This window comes from Mirounga angustirostris, unplaced genomic scaffold (genome assembly GCF_029215605.1).
Source record: "Mirounga angustirostris isolate CCGP_5_RB_7025 unplaced genomic scaffold, mMirAng1.0.hap1 SCAF_7, whole genome shotgun sequence".
Classification (NCBI taxonomy): domain Eukaryota; kingdom Metazoa; phylum Chordata; class Mammalia; order Carnivora; family Phocidae; genus Mirounga; species Mirounga angustirostris.
Window position 1 is genome coordinate 11863227 of NW_026991715.1, and position 18580 is coordinate 11881806.

Here is an 18580-nt window from a genome sequence, read left to right on the forward strand (position 1 = left end):
AACTCTGATTAAATATTCATGATGTACTTAAGTGTCACACATGACAGTCTCCACCAGGGACCTATATATTTCACCAGTAAAGCAGCACTGGGGCCTGGGAGTCAGAAGCCTGGGATTTCAGTCTGACTCTATCACTTAATAGCTATGCGTGGCCTCAGGCAGGTCTTTTTTTTTTTTTTTTTAAACAAGCTGTGCCCAGTTTTATTAAAGAAAAATTTTGCGTGATTTACTTTTCACCAGTCTGTTCTGGCATGCTTCGAGTGATATCAGAATCACCTGGATCAGTGATAGCCAGTGTGCATACTCTGTAGTATTTCCCACACGCTGTGCCCAATTCAGTATTATTGCCACTATAGGGATGGGCACCAGTTTTGGCCAACATGGCACAATATTCTATTTCAGATTTCCTCAAGGCTGGGCAGTTGTTGGCGAGGATGACCAGTTTTGCTCTGCCATGTCTGATCATTTTCAGAGTCTGCTTGTACCCCAGCACGTACTTTCCACTTTTCATAACAAGCTGGAGCCTGGAGCTGATCGACTCCAGCGACTTTTTCGTCTTCTTTGCGGCCACCATCTTCCTGCCTTAGATGCGGGACGGCCCCAACCAAAGCCAGCCGCCAAAATGCTCAGGCAGGTCTCTTAATCACTGTCTCTCATTTTCCTCTTCTGGAGAAGGCAGATTAGGGGAAGAACAAATTTGACAATGTATTTGACAGTGCCTTAAAAATCATAAAATTTTAATTAACGTACAGCATTATTTCTGCATTAGCAAAATATCAATATTTGTGTATAATAACCCTGTAATATTAAATTTATTTTTTTATTTTTGTTGTGTTTTGAGGAGAGGTTCAAGGTTTTTCTAACTTCAATATTTAAATATGGAAACCTACTGTGAATACACAAACAATGCAGGTATAAAGATTAAAATTAAAGTACTACCTTATCCTGCCATCCCCCCAAGTCTGTTCCCAACCCCCCTCCCACAAAGATTTTCTTTCAGAATTTTCACTGTATGTTGATAGCCAAAGATTGTTGAAACATCTCTGCAGATGTTGGTATTTATAATTTAACCATATATGAACATTTTCATGTTGGTATATACATAGATCTACCTCGATCACTTTAATACTGCATAGTATTCTTGGTGGACCATAGTTTAGTTAACTGTTTCACTCCCTTTCTACTTGGTCAGTGTAACGAACAATGCCAAAACATGTTCTACACAGATTTTTGTGCACACGTTATTAGTTTCCTGAGGTATCAAATTCTTACAAATCCGGAGGATTTCAACAATGGAAATTTATTCGCTTGGAGTTCTGGAAACCAGAAGTCCAAAATCAAGGTGTTGGCAGGACCGGTTCCTTCCGGAGGTTCTGAGGGAGAAACCGTCTCATGCTTTTCTCTCAACTTCTGGTGGCTCTGGACAATCCTGGCATTCCTCTGTGTAGTAAGCATCACTCTAACCTCCACCTCTGCCCTCACAGGGCCTTCCCCTCAGGGTCTGGAATCTCCCTCTTCCCTTCTCCTAGAAGGACACCAGTCACTGATCTGGAGATGCTTACCTTAATTACATCCGCAAAGGCCCTTCTTCCAACTAAGGTCATATTCTGAGGTTCTGAGCGGACCTATCTTTTTGGGGCCATTATTCAACCCACTACAACACACACGAGAATATGTCAGATGCGATAAAAGATTATACTCAAAAATGACTCTCAAAAGGTTACAATGATTTTCACTTTCACCAAAATGATATTAGGGTGCTCTTTCAGGACACCTGGGTGGCTCAGTCAGTTAAGCGTCTGCCTTCGGCTCAGGTCATGATCCCAGATCCTGGGATCGAGTCCTTGCTCAGGGGGGAGCCTGATTCTCCCTCGGCCTCTGCCTGCCGCTCCTCCTGCTTGTGCTCTCTAACAAATAAATAAGTAAAATCTTTAAAAAAAAAAAAAAAAAAATAAGGTGCTCTTTCCCCTGTATCCTTGCCAACTTTCCAAACTTCCGGCTAAATTGATGAGTTAGATAAAAAAATAATGCACCATTGTTTCTACTGTATCTCCCTGACTTTTCTCGTAAGGTTAATCCTCTTTCATGTAGTTATTGACTTCTTTTGAGATCCTCCTATTCTTAAATTTTGTCATTTTCTAAACAGTGATGTGTTATTTTCCTCTCAATCTTTAAGAATTCTTCACAGTCTGGATATTAATATTTTATTACATATATCACCACAATTTCCAAGCCTGTTACTTATTCAACCTTACCTCTTACTAAACAACATTTAAAAGTGTTTATTTAATCAAACTTACCAAGTTTTTCTTTTATGGTCCTGGGTTTTTAATATTTATAGATTTTTAAATTCCCTAAGATTTTTTTAAGATTTTATTTTTTATTTTTCCTTTTTTTCCATTTTATTGTTATGTTAATCACCATACATTATTACATCATTAGGTTTAGATGTAGTATTCCATGATTCATTGTTTGTGCATAACACCCAGTGCTCCATGCAGAACGTGCCCTCTTTAATACCCATCACCAGGCTAACCCATCCTCCCACCCCCCTCCCCTCTAGAACCCTCAGTTTGTTTTTCAGAGTCCATCGTCTCTCATGGTTCATCCCCCCCTCCGATTTCCCCTAAATTCCCTAAGATTTTATGTGATATCACAAAGTAGGACAAATACAGACCTATGAGTTACAGAAAGCACCTTCTACTCAGTCTGCAAATGCCTTATGAATGAGGAAATATTTGAGGAGTCAGAGGATGCTTAAATTAGGTGTCCTGAGATGAAATTTCCAACAAGCAATTCTTAGAACACGAGCCATTCATTCAACTCAACTGAATACAACTCAATGTCATCAACTCAATTCTGACACTATGCACAGATAGCCATCGGATTGCACAGGCTGAGGGCTCAGTCCGTCAGGACTCCAAACCATCCCCCCACCCCCAACTTCAGGCACCAGATGCAAGCCCCATTAGCTGTGCTGCGCCTGACCGACTGGCGATGGACTGTAGGTTCTCATGAGGCCCTCTCCTTGGGTACAATTAATTTCCCATAGCAGCTCACAGAACTCAGAGAAACCTATTACTTGACAATAAAAGAATGTAACTCAGAAACAGCCAGATGGAAGAGATGCTTAGGGCAAGGTATGGGGAAGGGGCAGGGAGCTTCCATTCTCTCCAGGAGCCCCGCTCTCCCGGCACCTCCACATGTTTGCCAACCAGGAAGCGCTCTGAACCCTGTCCTTCTGGGTTTTTATGTAGGTTCCACGACATAGGCAAGAATGATTAAGTCACTGGCCACTGGCAATTGCTTCAACCTCTGGCCCCTCTCCACGCCCCAGAGGTCAGGGGGTGGGACTGAAAGTTCCAACCATCTAATCGCTGGCTGGCTCCAAGGACCAACAGCCCTCAACCTTAGGTGCTTTCCAAAAGTTACCTCATTAACCTAACAAAAGATACCTTTTAACACTCTCAATGCTTAGGAAATGCCAAGGGTTTTGGGAGCTGTGAGCCAGGAACTGTGATTGAAGACCAAATATACATTTTCTTATAAATCACAATATCATGATGCTGTAGACCAAATGTGAAAATAAAGAGAAGAGCAACAGTTAAGTTGGAAGAGGTATGGATGATTTAATAGTCCAACAACTCCTGAGACACAACAAAGCTTTAGGCACTGAAAGAAAAATCTAAGATGGACACATTCTCTCCCCCGCTAGAAGTTTACAATTCAGATGCAAGCAAAAATATTTTAAGTAACAGTTAAGCAGTGACAAATGGAAAAAAAAAAGCAATGGGCTTCAAATCAATGAAATCCATGGAGTTCACAGTACAATGCGGAAGAGAATCCTGATGGGTCTCAAAAGAGATGGAGAGTACCAATATGAATTCAAAGAAAAATTTTAAAACTTCCATCAAACTATAATAAACATAAGAAAAGCATATTATCATAATGAAACAACTCAATGAACTTTGCAAAGTAAACTTATCCATATAACCAGTGGTCGGCTCAAGAAAAGTACATGACAGGGGCGCCTGGGTGGCTCAGTTGGTTAAGCGACTGCCTTCGGCTCAGGTCATGATCCTGGAGTCCCGGGATCAAGTCCCGCATCGGGCTCCCGGCGCGGGGGGGGCGGGGGGGGGTCTGCTTCTCCCTCTGACCCTCCCCCCTCTCATGTACTCTCTCTCTCTCTCTCATTCTCGCTCTCTCAAATAAATAAATAAATCTTTAAAAAAAAAAGTACATGACAGCACCCTAGACGCCCCCCTCCTACTTCGCTCCTACCTTCTTTTCTTCATACTTCCTTCACTCCCCAAAAGTTCCCATTGGTTTGGTCTATTTTTATACTTTGTATAAAGAGAATAATACACTAGGTACTTCTTTCTCTCAAAACATGTTTGTGACATTCATCAAAATTTTTGTTTTATAGTTATAGACTGTCCTTTCCATTTTCCACTGTATAGTATTACATTGTGTGAATATTTTAATACATCATTCATCTATTACACCAATGATGGGTAGTTTTTATGGTTCCTACTTCTGGACTCCTGTGAAGAACACTGCTATGAACATTCTAGTACGTATCTTCTGGTGAACACGTTTTCACTTCTGTTGGGTATGAACTAGGAAGCAGAAGTGCTAGGTCATGGACTGCACGGATGTTCAGCTTTAGTAAGTACTGCCAGTTTTCCAACTCTTGGACAGTTTTCCTTCAGCTCCCCCTGAGAGTTCCAGTTGTGCTACATTCTCGCCAACAACTGTTATTTTCTACCTTCTCCATTTTAGCCATTCTAGTGAGTATGTAGCAAATGCAATTATTACGAATAATATGAAAGTTCAGATAACAGCAAATCTCTCACAACAAAGCAGTCTTTAGAGAGAATATGGATTTTTAAAAAAGATTATATAGGGGCGCCTGGGCTGCTCAGTCGTTAAGCATCTGCCTTCGGCTCAGGTCATGATCCCAGAGTCCTGGAATCGAGCTCCCAGGCGATCCCCGCATCGGGCTCCTTGCTCAGCAGGGAGCCTGCTTCTCCCTCTCCCCCTGCTTGTGTTCCCACTCTCGCTGCCTCTCTCTGTGTCAAATAAATAAATAAAAAATCTTTTTAAAAAACTTAAAATAATAAAAAAGATTATTTGAGAGTGAGAGAACATGTGTGCAAGCGCGTGTGAACAGGAGGGGGGAGAGGCAGAGGGAGAGAATCTCCAGCACATTTCCCCATGGAGCGCAGAGCTGATCGCATGCTTCATGCGATCATGACCTGAGCCAAAACCAAGAGCTGGACGCCCAACCGACTGAGCGACCCAGATGCCCCAAGAATATGGGTTTTAATTAAACTAACTGCACAAAAAAAGTTCATGGACTTGTTTAGTCACACACCCAAGGGATAACAAAATGACATGTATAAAGTCCACATTTAAGAGCGTAAAAACAGGAGCCTATTATTTAGTGGCACTGCTTTTCCAATGGGAGAAGAATTAACCAGTTATTTTAACCATTCTGCAAGTTGCATTTAAAAAAGAATACATGTATTAATGGGTATCAAGCGGTTGTGAAAATCTTACAATAAAATGGTAGAGGAAAATAAACATATTTTAAGAGAAGACAATAGCACAGCTCAATCACAGAGGCCAGCAAAGAATCCTCAAGAGTGGGGAGAAATATGAAGACAGAAAGTAGAAAGCATAGTGAATACATGACAAATTACTGCTAACCAAAACCTGACTTCTCTCACTCAAATGTTATGATCCATATTTTTCTAGAGTAGCAATGGCTATTTTATTTCAGGGAAATGAGTATCAATAAATTCTTTCTAAAAATAATATAAAATATATTTTAGCAAAAAACATACAGAATAGCTTTCCTATGACTAACACTATAATTTCCTATGCGTACTATGTGAGATACATCCCTTTAAGAAACTACAGTGTATAATTTAATCAGGATATGTATTTTTAATAATCAATCAAAAATTAGAATCTATAATAATACTACATCTAATATTTAACTTTTATAGTTTAAGAAAAAATCCCACACCTACTTAAATTAGTAAAAAAAAAAAAATCTAGTAAAAAGGGGAAACAAATTACTTCCAGTTTGCAGGTGTCTAGAACTGTGACCTCACCTCAGCCACAAGCTCCAAGAGAATAAGCAGCATATCTTGTAATTATCACAGCCCTTCTCCACACGTTTAGCAGGGCATTCAATAAATCCTACTCACCAACATGCTAGAATCTCTACTGACCAGAATATCACATACGCTGCTTCATGCAGCTGGTGAAAAGTGAGTAGATATTTATGTGCAACAGACCTAGTTCAAAATGCTTAATCATTTTTTTTTTTTTTTAAGATTTTACTTATTTGACAGAGAGAGACACAGCGAGAGAGGGAACACAAAAAGGGGGAGTGGAAGAGTGAGAAGCAGGCTTCCCGCTGAGCAGGGAGCCCAATGTGGGGCTTGATCCCAGAACCCTGGGATCATGACCTGAGCTGAAGGCAGACGCTTAATTACTGAGCCACCCAGGTGCCCCAAAATGCTTAATCATTTTTAAACAAGAATTCAACAGGCAGATTTTAAAAATTATAAACACAAACACTATGAAATCCAAGAACAATAAACTAGAAAGACAAAATTACGTCCAAGAACATCTGCTAATAGATCAAACCTTTCTTTCTTTCTAAACAAAGCTTTAGCTTATTATTTCCCTAAAGTTCATCTAAGTGAGACATTTATAAATGTTTACTCCAACCAATAAAACACACGGTCATTTTATAAATATTGGCTCTTAGAAGCCAGGTAAGTGGTGACCATGATAAAAACTGTGTCATTTCCCAGGAGTTTATCTGCTTCTCTTTTCAAGGTTAGAATTTCTAACACCTACAAGTTAAATCAATGTTAGGTATGTTACACTTAACAGAGTGAACAATAAGGTGTATAAAGCTTGTGTGCATTTAGTTGATCAGGTAACATATAAATTTTGAAAACTAATTAAAAAAAAAGAAAAATAACTGACCAAAATTTATAAAGTTTATAAGCATGAAAAGGACTGAAGTGCTAGTAAGAGTTCTAAGAAACCATCAGAGAAAGGCTAATGAAACCCGAGAAGGAAAACCGACAGGAGACTGAAATGAAATTTTTTGATGACAAAGAGTTCACTGAAAAGACAAAAAGAACGGCTGGGAATGAAAAATACAGCAAATGCTACAAAACTAATTCAACAAAAATACCAAGTACAAATAACTGACAAGTAGTCATCCACACGGAAGTGCAGAACATAACATGTGGCTACAACTGCAAATCTCGAATCCCAGACAACTGCATAGTGGTTCTCTCAAGAGATTAACAATTAGATTTTTTAATTTTTTATTTATTTCTTTTCTTTTTTTTTTTTTTTAAGTAATCTCTACCCTCAACGTGGGGCTCGAACTCACGACCCTGAGATCAAGAGTTCCACGCTCCATTGACTGAGCCAGCCAGGTGCCCCAATGATTAGACTTTTCAAGTGTCATATTTGAAAGGGATGGGAGTGTAGCATTGCAAGGAAAACATGGATGAATAAAATATGGTAATAGTTTATGAATTAATACTGAGATTTGCTAGTCTGACACATGTTATGCCAAGTACAACTAACTAGCCACACTAAAAATAAAATGCTAAAAACTCACTCACTGTCTTCTGTGGGAAGGACCTGCAGGGAGTAAATCCACTCTATTATATCATCTTTGTTCACCACATCTAAGGAATCCAACATATCCAGCCCGGAGAGCGCAAAAAATGCAATTGTCAGCCTAAAAGAAAAAAAAAAAAAGTAAAATTCCATCTCAACTGTCAAAACACTGAAGTCTTTCTGGTTCAAAAAATAATAAAGTCTTTCTAATTTTAAACTTAATTCCAACAGTAATCTCATTTTACAAAAGCCAAAAAGTCCTGTTTATACTTAGAGTTTATATTGATCAAACCTTTGTTTCATTTGTAAAAAGGAACATTTAGGGGTTAAAAAACCAGTCCTACTCATCTGATACATGCGTGGATTCACTAAAGCAACCTGAAGGCTAAAGCAGATTTAAAAAAGAACTGCCTGCACCTAATTAGTACAAGCAAATTCAAAAGGCTGAAAATATATAAAATCCCTATTTCCACTTATTTGCCAAGAGCAACTATACTTACAGTTTGTGCATAATTCTTAAGGAACGTTAGAATAAGTCCATCTGTATTCAAATTTGTTTACAAATAATGTAACCGGAAAAAACTTAAAATGAATTTTGGGAAATAATACTTTAAAAAATACATATGCATTTCAATTCCATTTTCCCAGAGAGGATTCTTCGATGGAATGAAAAACTGTAAGGCAACACACTCCCCTCCAAGACTATACACTAAATGAGAAATGTAAACTTTGTTTTCATATAAAAACTAGTACTTTAGTGATTACTTTTTACATAAAGAATTTGTTATATATAATTCTTTTCAGGTTGAGATGCATTCCATACTGCTGTCTGAGCATGGTTATCTCATTTCTGTATTCTAACAATTCCTATAACTAATATAACAAACTAATATTTTAAATCATCTGGTCTAAAATCTGACAGCAAAGCCACTGGACACACATTCTGTAACCTTTTCAACTAAGATTCCAAAAGAGAAATAAACCTTAACGCTCTAAAGCATCCACTGTGTGTAATAAATTAACTTCTTTCCCATGCCATCTAGAAAAATACTACCAACTTGAGGAAAAACGAGAAAAGTCACTTTTTTCTTTTTTAAGGGTATAATTCTCCTTGATTCCTGGTTGAAAAAGACTGGCATACATTAGATAACAGAAGGAGAAATCAAAGAGTAATTCTAACCAAAGCTTAAGGCAAAAACTAAAAATAATGCAATACTGGTACACTTAAGAAAAACAGATTTTGGGAAACTTACATTACTGAGAGACTATTACTATGTACTAGACACTGAGCTAGAAAATTTCTTATATACTATCTCAGTTTAATTCTAACAAACCACTGAGATCCACCAGAATTAGGGAGGTGATTTATCTGAGCACGATCAGGACTAAATTAAGGGCAGTGGAACCCCTTTATGTGGGAGGCTACAGTTCAGAGTTCAGACTTTGCCGTCAAATGAGCTAGGTTCAAATCCTAGGCTGGCTGATTTACAGCCATCTATAACCTGGGCAGGCCCTTTTCTAAATCTTTTCTAAGTCCACTTCCTTATCTATAAATTATTACACCTCACATTACTGCCCTCCCTGCCCACAAGCAAGCACTCAACAAACAGAAGCTATCATTACTGGTCATCTCCCTGATTTGACAGGAGTCAACGACCACCTCAGGATCTACACATGCTGTCACACTACAGGCCTTTTCTCAGGTCACTGGTTAGCAACCTTCTCCACCCCCCCCCCCCCCCCCGCCCCGGACAACCCTGCTCTTTCCCAAAACAAAACGATACTTTAGAAATGGGAAGACCTTCTATCTAACAGCAGACATGTTTGAGAATCACTGCTCTTCACGACAATTATGTCTCAGGAGATAAGTCTGCCTTGTGGTGATACATACTCAAATATTTATTGAAGTCACCAACAGATAAAAGGCCTGCAATACTTCATCTAACCCCCCTGGAGAGCTCTCACGAGGGTTTTTGGTTTTGCTATAAATGGTTATAGTCAGATATAATTTATTAAAATTATCTAGTAATTTAGTTTATTAAAGCGTTATTATAGAAAAAAACAAAAGGAAGACAGACAAAAGTGGAGGACAACATGAGGTTGTCGATAAGACAACCTACAGAGGCTGGATAAATCAAAGATCTTCCTGTCAATAAAAAACATACATGATTAGAAAACATTGAAAGGGCTATAAAGATAAGCTGGTATTCTTTTCTAAGTTAAGTACTCTCTTTTTTTTTTTTTTTTTTAAAGATTTTATTTATTTATTCATGAGAGTCAGAGAGAGAGAGAGGCAGAGGGAGAAGCAGGCTCCCAAGGAGCAGGGAGCCCGACGCGGGACTCGATCCCAGGACGCTGGGATCATGACCTGAGCCGAAGGCAGACGCTTAACCATCTGAGCCACCCAGGCGCCCAGTTAAGTACTCTCTTAAATTTTTTTTAGCTCAAGACCATGAAGTCCAAAGAACTCAAGTAATTTGCTTGAGATTTCAATGCTAGATAACCAATGAAAACTACTTAGGAACTGGGAGTTGCAGGGCGGTGTTCTCCACAGGGATGTTTCTCAAACCTGGCTACATTGTTAGAATCAGCTTAAAAACAAACACTTAAAACACCACCAATAAAACACAGAGAGGCCCAGGCCTTACTCTATGATAATGAAATGGAAATTCTAGGTGGAAGGTGGGGTCTGCATAACTGGTATTGGGGGGGGGGGTGCAGTGTGGGAAGCTTCCCAGGTGAGGATAATGTGCAGCCAGGCTTTAGAAGCACTGCTCTAGGGGAGGCTGGATGGTTCAGTCATTTAAGCATATGACTCTTGATCTCAGCTCAGGTCTTGATCTCAATGAGTTCAAGCCCTATGTTGGGCTCCATGCTGGGCATGGAGCCTGTTTTTAAAAAAGAGTGGGGGGGGGGGGCGCCTGGGTGGCTCAGATGGTTAAGCATCTGCCTTCAGCTCAGGTCATGATCCCAGGGTCCTGGGATCAAGTCCCACATCGGGATCCCTGCTCAGTGCAGAGCCTGCTTCTCCCTCTCCCTCTGTCATTCCCTCTGCTTGTGCTCTCTGGCTCTATCTCTCTGTCAAATAAATAAATAAAATCTTTAAAAATAAAAAAAAGTGCACCGCTTTAGAGCAGTGATGCCCCAGGGGACATTCTAAAGACATTTTTGGTTGTCATAGAGGAGGGTGCCAGTGGCAGCTAGCTGGTAAACGCCAAGGATGCCGCTAAATGTCCCACCTACAACACATAGGACTGCGCCATTCAACAGAATGTCAACAGTGCTAAGGTTAAGTAACCCTGCTCCAAAGTCATACTGTTACCTACATATAAGTGTTATATGAATGATCTGTTTTTCATTTTATTTGCTTCTGAATATGGATGCAAATACCAGAAATCAAGTCAGTTGCTGGTAAACTACTTTAAAATCTTGCCTACTTAATTATTAAAGGCTTCTGAGAGTCCGGTATTTTCAACTCCTAGCAGGTGAGACCAAGGTTTTAGGATTAACACAGCTCTAGTGAAAAGCTTATGCTTATGAAGTGAGGCGCCCAGCAGCGGCTAGCAGACAGAACCAAGAAGTCAATTTGGAGCAAATGTCTGGCCTCTCCTCTAAGGCTGGGAAAATACTCCTTTCTTAGCACACCAGAGTTCTTAAGCAGTCCTAAAACTCTGAGAGGGAGAGAATTAAATAAGTCATAAGAAAAAAAAAAAAAAGCAGTTTTGGGCTGTGGGCCTCTGAGGGAAATAATGGAGGGTTTTACGGTGCCCCAGTGAGGGCTACTTGGGGTATGGACTGCTGGCTACCCACCTGGGGGCAGGTGTCTAGAGGGGAAGTCACGCGAACACACAAGCCTAAAATCAGGCTGGTGAAGGTATTTCGACTTTGTTGCTTTGGAGAGCATTTGTTTGTTCTCTTCCTTTCTTCTCTTCCCTAGAATTGAACTCTGAAACTATAACCTGAAAAAGCAAAGCCAGCCAGCCACATCTTCCTGCCCCTTCTTCCACTCTGAACAACACATATGAAAGTGTATCTTACATGGATGAAGTAGTAAAGTTCGTCTCCTCTAAATCAAGTTGCTGCCCCATTGGATCAATTCACAGATGGAAGGCATCAACTAAATGATGTCTCCAGAAGATCTCCAATTTTTCAGGCTTAAGAATAACATTTTCAGGCTTAAAAAACAGCACCCCCCAAAAAACCCCCAAGGATTAAATAGGGGGGAAAAAAAAAGGAAAACCAGTCTGGGCAGTGGAAAAAAGAATTGAGCAATAGTAATAACTTTCCTGTGCTAATAAAGGAGTAGTGTACCGTTAGGCTAGAGCAGGTAAGTGACCATTTGCGAGTATACTGGAAACACTGATACATGGGCACTGACTAGACTCCCAAACTTTGGATCACCTGCTCTGCCCCTTTCCGCCAGTACAGTCTCTTTACCGGCATCTCCAAGTGTCTTTAACAGGTAACTGCATTCCTGCCTAGATCTCAGGTGGGGCAATAACTAAATCATACTGCAAAAAGTTCTAAAATTATGAACAAGCATTTACAAACAGGAAATATTTAGAAATAGGAACACAGTTCTTCAATAAAATTGGTAACAGTGGAAATGATGAGAGAGCCTTAGAGGACAGATGGAAATTAATCATGAAGTTAAAATACACAGCACACAGCGGCCCCAAAAACACTCTGGAATTAATGACTGAAACGATGCAGGAATGCTAGAATTTTAAGCCTTACTCTTTTTTTTTTTTAAAGATTTTATTTATTTATTTGACAGAGAGAGACACAGCGAGAGAAGGAACACAAGCAGGGGGAGTGGGAGAGGGAGAAGCAGGCTTCCCGCGGAGCAGGGAGCCCGACATGGGGCTCGATCCCAGGACCCTGGGATCATGACCTGGGCCGAAGGCAGACGCTTAACAACTGAGCCACCCAGGCGCCCTAAGCCTTACTCTTATCTTTAATATTTTTCAGTAGCTGGCTTGATGGTAAGTATTTTTAAGTACAGTCACACATCTTTGGAATTACTTTACATGCAAAATAATTTTTCAATAAGAAATGTTTACTAAACATCTACTACAGACTAGATGTCATGACAAAAGCAAGTAAAACAAGCCTCCTAATCTTAAGCAGGTTAAATTATGGGAAAAAATAAGTAGCTATATAATAAGTACTATTACAGAAATCATCTTCAGGGCACCTGGGTGGCTCAGTTGGTTAAGTGTCAGGGTCGTGAGATCCAGCCCTGCCTCGCCTGGTGCTGGGCGTGGAGCTTGCTTAAGATTCTCTCTCTCCTTTCTCCCCTCCACCTTTCCACCTTCCCTCCCCAACCCACTAGTGCTCTTGCTGTCAAAAAAAAAAAAAGAAAGAAATCATCTTCCTTTCTAAACCTACTCCTTTAGCCCCTTGTTCTCTAGACCAGATGTCAGTTCCAATCCTAGAATCCTGGAACTCCTCCTTTTTCCTATACCCCTTCATCCTATCCATTCTGCCCCAGCATCTGGCTCCCTAACTGGTCTACAACAGCTCCCTAACTGGTCTTCCTGGTTCTGGTCTGGTCCAACTTACTACTACAACAAGCAATCTCAAATTCAACGATCACTCTGAAATGCGTATCTAACCAGGAAGATCCACTGCTTGGCAACGTTCCATCACTTATGTGATATCAAATTCAAGTTTCTTGACCTGGCACACAAAGCCTTCTGTAATCTGGCCCATGTCTGCCCGCCAGACTAAATTCCTACCACACCTGCCTTACATTTTGAACCACTGTTAAACAAATGATTGCAGTGTCTCTGCTCAACATTCACTTATCTACCTTTATTGTCTTTTCCATTTGCCTATAATCCATCCCCCATCCCCCCAAACTAAACACATTCTTTAGTATTTAGCTCCAAGGTTACTTCTTCCAAGAAGCCATCTCTGAGACCTGTCTCTCTTCAGGTTGAGCTAAGGTGCTCCCATAATATTCTGTGAATCCACAATCATTGTGCAAACAAATTCAAGTGTGGTCAGGGGATCAGCAACATCAGCATCACCTGGGAACCTGTTAGACCTGCAGGGCCTTAGACCCCTCCCAGACCTATGCAATCAGAATCTGCATTTTAAGATGATCCCCAGGTAATTTATATGCATAGTAGAGTTGGGAGGCACTGTTTTAAGAATCTGTTTGTACATCTGTTTCTCCTATCAGGCAAACAGTCTCAAACGTTAGGGTGCATGAGTACTATATGGGATGCTTGTCACAATGCACACTGGCAGGCCCACAAAGAGTCTGATGCAGAACCGGGGAGGGGCTCAGGTACTTGCATTCTTTTTTTTTTTTTTTTTTTAAGATTTTATTTATTTATTTGAGAGAGAGAGAGAGAAGGATAGTGAGAGAGTACAAGCAGGGAGGAGAGGGAGAAGCAGGCTCCCTGCTAAGCAAGGAGTCTGACACTGGGCTTGATCCCAGGACCCTGGGATCATGACCTGAGTCAAAGGCAGACGCTTAACTGACGAGCCACCCAGGTGCCCCAGGTACTTGCATCTTATAAGCATGTGAGGATGTCACTGATTTAGAGCCTCCCGTCATCGCCATCATGCTTTGAGAAACACACTGCTGGACTGCAATATATTTCAGGTAAGGGAGGGAATGAAAGAGCAGAGTAGTTGCTAGACGGTAGTCAGCTGAGCAGTTACAACACAGGCTACACAGGGGAATATGGAAGGACTAGGAAAGACTAGGTAGATTGTGATGTCCTGTAAAACAAAAACCAAACATCTAAACCCTTCTTTGAGAGCAGCTGGATCTGTAAAAGTAACATAGAAAATGGTCAGTATTTTGTTCTCCGATTAAAAAAACCTATTTTAACTCCCATTACCCAAATACAAATGGCAATAACAACTTATGACCAAAAAACTCTCTAAACCACTCACAAAAAAGAAGCCTGTTAATGCACAAAGCTCACAACCCAAGGTTTAATATTCACATGAGGTAACTAATAACTACCACCTTTCAGAAGTTAATATGAAAAAAAGCCACAAGTGAAACAACACTTTATTTTCATAAAGCCATTGTTATTAGAAAAATAAAAATTATTCAGTCCTATTTGTCAAACTAAAAGCAAAAGGGAAATGAAAGTAATTTTGCCAAAACGGTGGGTCAAAAAATAAGTATCTAAATGTTTAGTCCGTTATCAGCCTTCCTGAGAGTCTCCTTTGTCACATCTATCAGTAAGAAGAAAGGCACACCAAAAATCACCGGTTTTGCACTGCATCCCTGTACCCAAACAGTAGGCACTCAACAAATGTCTATGGAATTAAATAGCAATACCAAGTTAAGAACTGTGACTTAGCAAACACACCGTTTTATCTGAAAACTCTTGGCATCAGTAGAAATTTTGTGATCAGTCGCCTTTGCTTAAAAGCTCAGAGCTCCTTCATAAGCATACAATTATAAATCACATACACCACAAAAGGACTTAACGCTAAACTAAGGAAAGCAAAGACTGACTCAGGAAAGAGAAAAACTGAAAAACTTGAAAAAATCACTACAAAAACTGCTATGTGCACATTAGTTTAAATGCGGTTATTAAGTGTGCCATAAGAAAACAAGAAATAAAAAATATTCTACTCAAGTGATAAGCATCAGGCATAAAAAGGACATAATATTTCTTAACTAATGCACCATGACATTATACATTATCATCTACTATATAATGCCTGGTGTAGATTCTAAGATTATACTGAAGTTATGAAATCAGTTGTTCAATCAGACAATTTTTGCAGTTTTACTTACGCTATGAGCACCATTACACAGTTTACCAACACGCATTAGTATATGTGGTTTTGTCCATGCTGGAATTTTAAATAGAACACACACCGGCACTTTGAAAATACAGCCACAGACCTAAAATGACAGCTACGAGCAAAGTTCAACTGTTTAACAAGCACAAGATGGAAGATTTTTTTTTATCTAAACGCTTCAAATTCACATAAAATTAATCCCCATAAAATGTGTGATCTATTAACATGCTTTGTTTCAGAGCATATTGTTCTACTCAGTGGGGTAAGTTTTGGAAACCTTAATTTAGGTCTAGGGATGTGCTCTGATGATCAATCAACACCTATGGATAGAGAAAGGACTATAAATAATGCTTCACTCTTCCTTTAGCAAGAATGTGTTCATTATTTAGGGCTCTGCTCACATTATTTAACAAATATTTACTTCGTGCCTCTTTATACGCCAGATACTTTTCAAGGTCCTAGTGCAGTACTGCCCAAAAGACTTTCTGGGATGATGGAAATGCTGAAATAGCAACAAAAGCTATGAAATGCAGTGGCGACTGCAAACAGAAGAACTGAATTTTTCATGTGATTTAATTTTAATTAATCCAAATTTAAACAGCCAAATGTGGCTAGCGACTACTACATCGGACAGGGCAGCTCCAGTATCATAGAGGTAAACTAGACAAAGATCTTTCGTGAAGTTTACAATCCCGCGTGAAAGAAAAATATTAAACAAATAAACCAATAAATATATCATCTCAGGTGGGACTGGAAGGGATGGATCTCTTTTGGGAAGGCCTCTCGAAAGAAGTCTGGGCTAGATATCTGCCCTTCCTACACGCTCCCATTAACCCCATGCTAACACACATTAACCCTATGCTGCATAGAACTCTATTGAAACCACTTGTCTTGTTCAGCTGTACTCCAGCTCCTCTCATACTAAATTTCTAGAGCACTAGGCAGAAGTAATCTATAAAACTTACAAATCTGACCCAGCCATGAAATGTTCAAAATACACCAGAGAATCAGAGTTCAAAAAACACGGAGAGATTAGAGCAAAACCAATCGGCTCTCTCCTTATCCAGTCCCACGCGGCGCTGGAGCCTCACTCAAAACACAGCACTGCAGAGCAAGGACCGCCTCCTTCCTCTCATCCCCAGACTTCTACTCTGAATGACTAATTCACAGTTTTTTAGCCGCAGCCAAATCACACTCGTCAGCCAACTCCAACTCACAAGGCTACAGCACATACACTTTTAACAGGCTGCTTCACGGAACACTGCACCTCTTCGCCAACCTTCTCCTACCCTTAGATTTACAATTCCTGGAAAGTTAATTTCTACTCAAACCTTACAGGCTCCGCGCCGCTCCTATACGTAACACCCCACACAGATATTCAATTCAGAGTTAATAACGTTTTGGAGGAAAGGGTAGCACAGGCGAGGCTATTTACCTACGATGACTGGTCTTTTTCCTTCTATACTCGGAAGTAACGAGGCCAAGGGATTCACAGCCTCGTAGTGGGAATAAAGAGGAAGCTCAGAGTTGACAGGAAAAATGGTTGGGAAGGCAGAAACTGGAGGTTCCACAAGCCCTCGACTTACTGCTGCCCCAATCCTCCCCCCATAGCTCGGGGGAGTGAGGGTGACTGCAGGCCCGCCCGAGAGGAGAGGAACCCGGCAGGGCCGGGCGGGCGGCGGCGCAGGCCCTGCAGGCGCCGGGTCAGCCGGCCGGCTCCGCGGTGCCTTTCCGCTGGGGCCGGGGCCCCGTGCCCACCCCCGTTGACCGTGACCACCAGTTACCTGCTGGTCTCGAGCGAAGAATAACGCTCGGGCAAGACCTGGAGGCAGCGCTGGAAGAACCGCACGTGCCGGTCTCGCAGGAAATCCAGCCGCTCTCCCTCGCCGCTCCCCGCCGGCCGCTCATCCTCCGTGGCCGCCATGCTGCTGCGGAAGCGACGTCCGCCGCGACCCGGAAGCAGTTGGCGCGCGGCGTGAAGGAGCCCCGAGGGGCGACGCGGGCGCGCGGCGATGGCGCGCGGGGATGGGCAGTGCGCCGGCCGCGCGCCCGTCGGTGGTTGAAGCTACTCGCTGTGAGCGGTCTTACGCAGCGCCTTATGCCTCGGATTTCTCTCTAGATCCCACCTTTTCTATTCTGAGCCCCGCAGGCTCGGACACCCCTCTCGAGCCTTGTAAAATGCAGCCCACAAATCCCTCCAGAACTTTTTATCCTCGTTAGATATTTGAGAGGCAGTGCAAGATCAAAAGCTTCCAGTTCGCTTTGAGGCAGTCACGGCCCGAAACGATGGTATATGTGAAAATGGATGCATCAGAATAAATCCTTTTTGGAAGGCCCCGGTTTTAAACTGAATGGATAGGGAGGCTAGACCTTCAAATCAAGCCGTGGAGATCAATGTTTATTAAGTAATTATTGACGCTTCCTAAGTTCAGAGGCGTTCCTAGTCCTCTCTAGGATACCAGCAATCACTTAAAATAGATATGTATATTGTATGTATACACAATATACATATATACACACAATACAGACTTATAACATTCGTATGTGTGACTGCATCATTTTCTTTGTCTTAAAAGATTGAATTCTCAATGCTTGAGTCTGTGTGTTCATCAATGTTGCATCGATTTGCCAAGCAAACAAGCTCAAATGTTCACCAACTACCCGTATATTAAAAAATGAAACAACATGCTTCTGGCTATTTTTTTTTTTTTTAAGAGGAACTTAATTTGCGTCACGAGGCAGTCTTTGGGGGAAAAATCCACCCAAAGATCAGGCTCAAACCTAAGTTCTCTATAGTCAGCTAGGCTAAGTTTGAGTATGATTTTGTTCGCTTTCTTAGAAAAATCTACTTAAAATACATACTGTGTGGGCTGGAGTTATCTTCTACCTATTCAGTAATCCAGAGCGCCTAATTTTAGGTACTAGTAACTACTTATTCACAGGTATTCCTGTATGTCTTTAACAAATACCGCATTACCAAAGGGCTGGGTGTGGGCGGAGGGCTGTTCTTGGGGCTTCCTTACAACAGGGAGGCCACACTCCTTGCTTTTCAGGTATGCCCCAGTCTAGAGTTTTGGTTCTGTTATTACAGTTAAGATCTTACTCTCACAAACATGCACCACCAAATGTC

At 41.1% G+C, this 18580-nt stretch overlaps 2 protein-coding genes across 3 annotated transcripts in view; both read right to left on the bottom strand.

Annotated features, from left to right (window-relative positions):
• Positions 1 to 17393, bottom strand: part of PGGT1B (protein geranylgeranyltransferase type I subunit beta) — a 57028-nt gene extending 39635 nt beyond the window's left edge. For both annotated transcript variants that reach the window (XR_010412954.1, XM_045891040.3), the window contains exons 1-2: positions 17235 to 17393; positions 7668 to 7786 (exon numbers count right to left, since the gene is read on the bottom strand). Coding sequence is in view for 1 of the 2 variants with exons in the window: in XM_045891040.3 (XP_045746996.2) it covers positions 7668 to 7786; positions 17235 to 17374 (259 nt within the window). In the remaining variant the exon portion in view is untranslated. The remainder of the gene's footprint in view (positions 1 to 7667; positions 7787 to 17234) is intronic.
• On the bottom strand, positions 179 to 17364 carry LOC123855423 (large ribosomal subunit protein eL30-like). The gene is made up of 2 exons (XM_054511179.2): positions 17235 to 17364; positions 179 to 666 (listed from the first exon to the last, which is right to left on the bottom strand). Exon 2 carries the CDS (start codon positions 572 to 574, stop codon positions 227 to 229), a length of 348 nt encoding a protein of 115 aa, XP_054367154.1. The 5' UTR covers positions 575 to 666; positions 17235 to 17364; the 3' UTR covers positions 179 to 226.
• Positions 17394 to 18580: the final 1187 nt, after the last annotated feature.

What these genes read in the sequence shown, in the direction of transcription:
- LOC123855423 (XM_054511179.2), bottom strand. Translation starts at nt 574, where the DNA reads ATGGTGGCCGCAAAGAAGACGAAAAAGTCGCTGGAGTCGATCAGCTCC.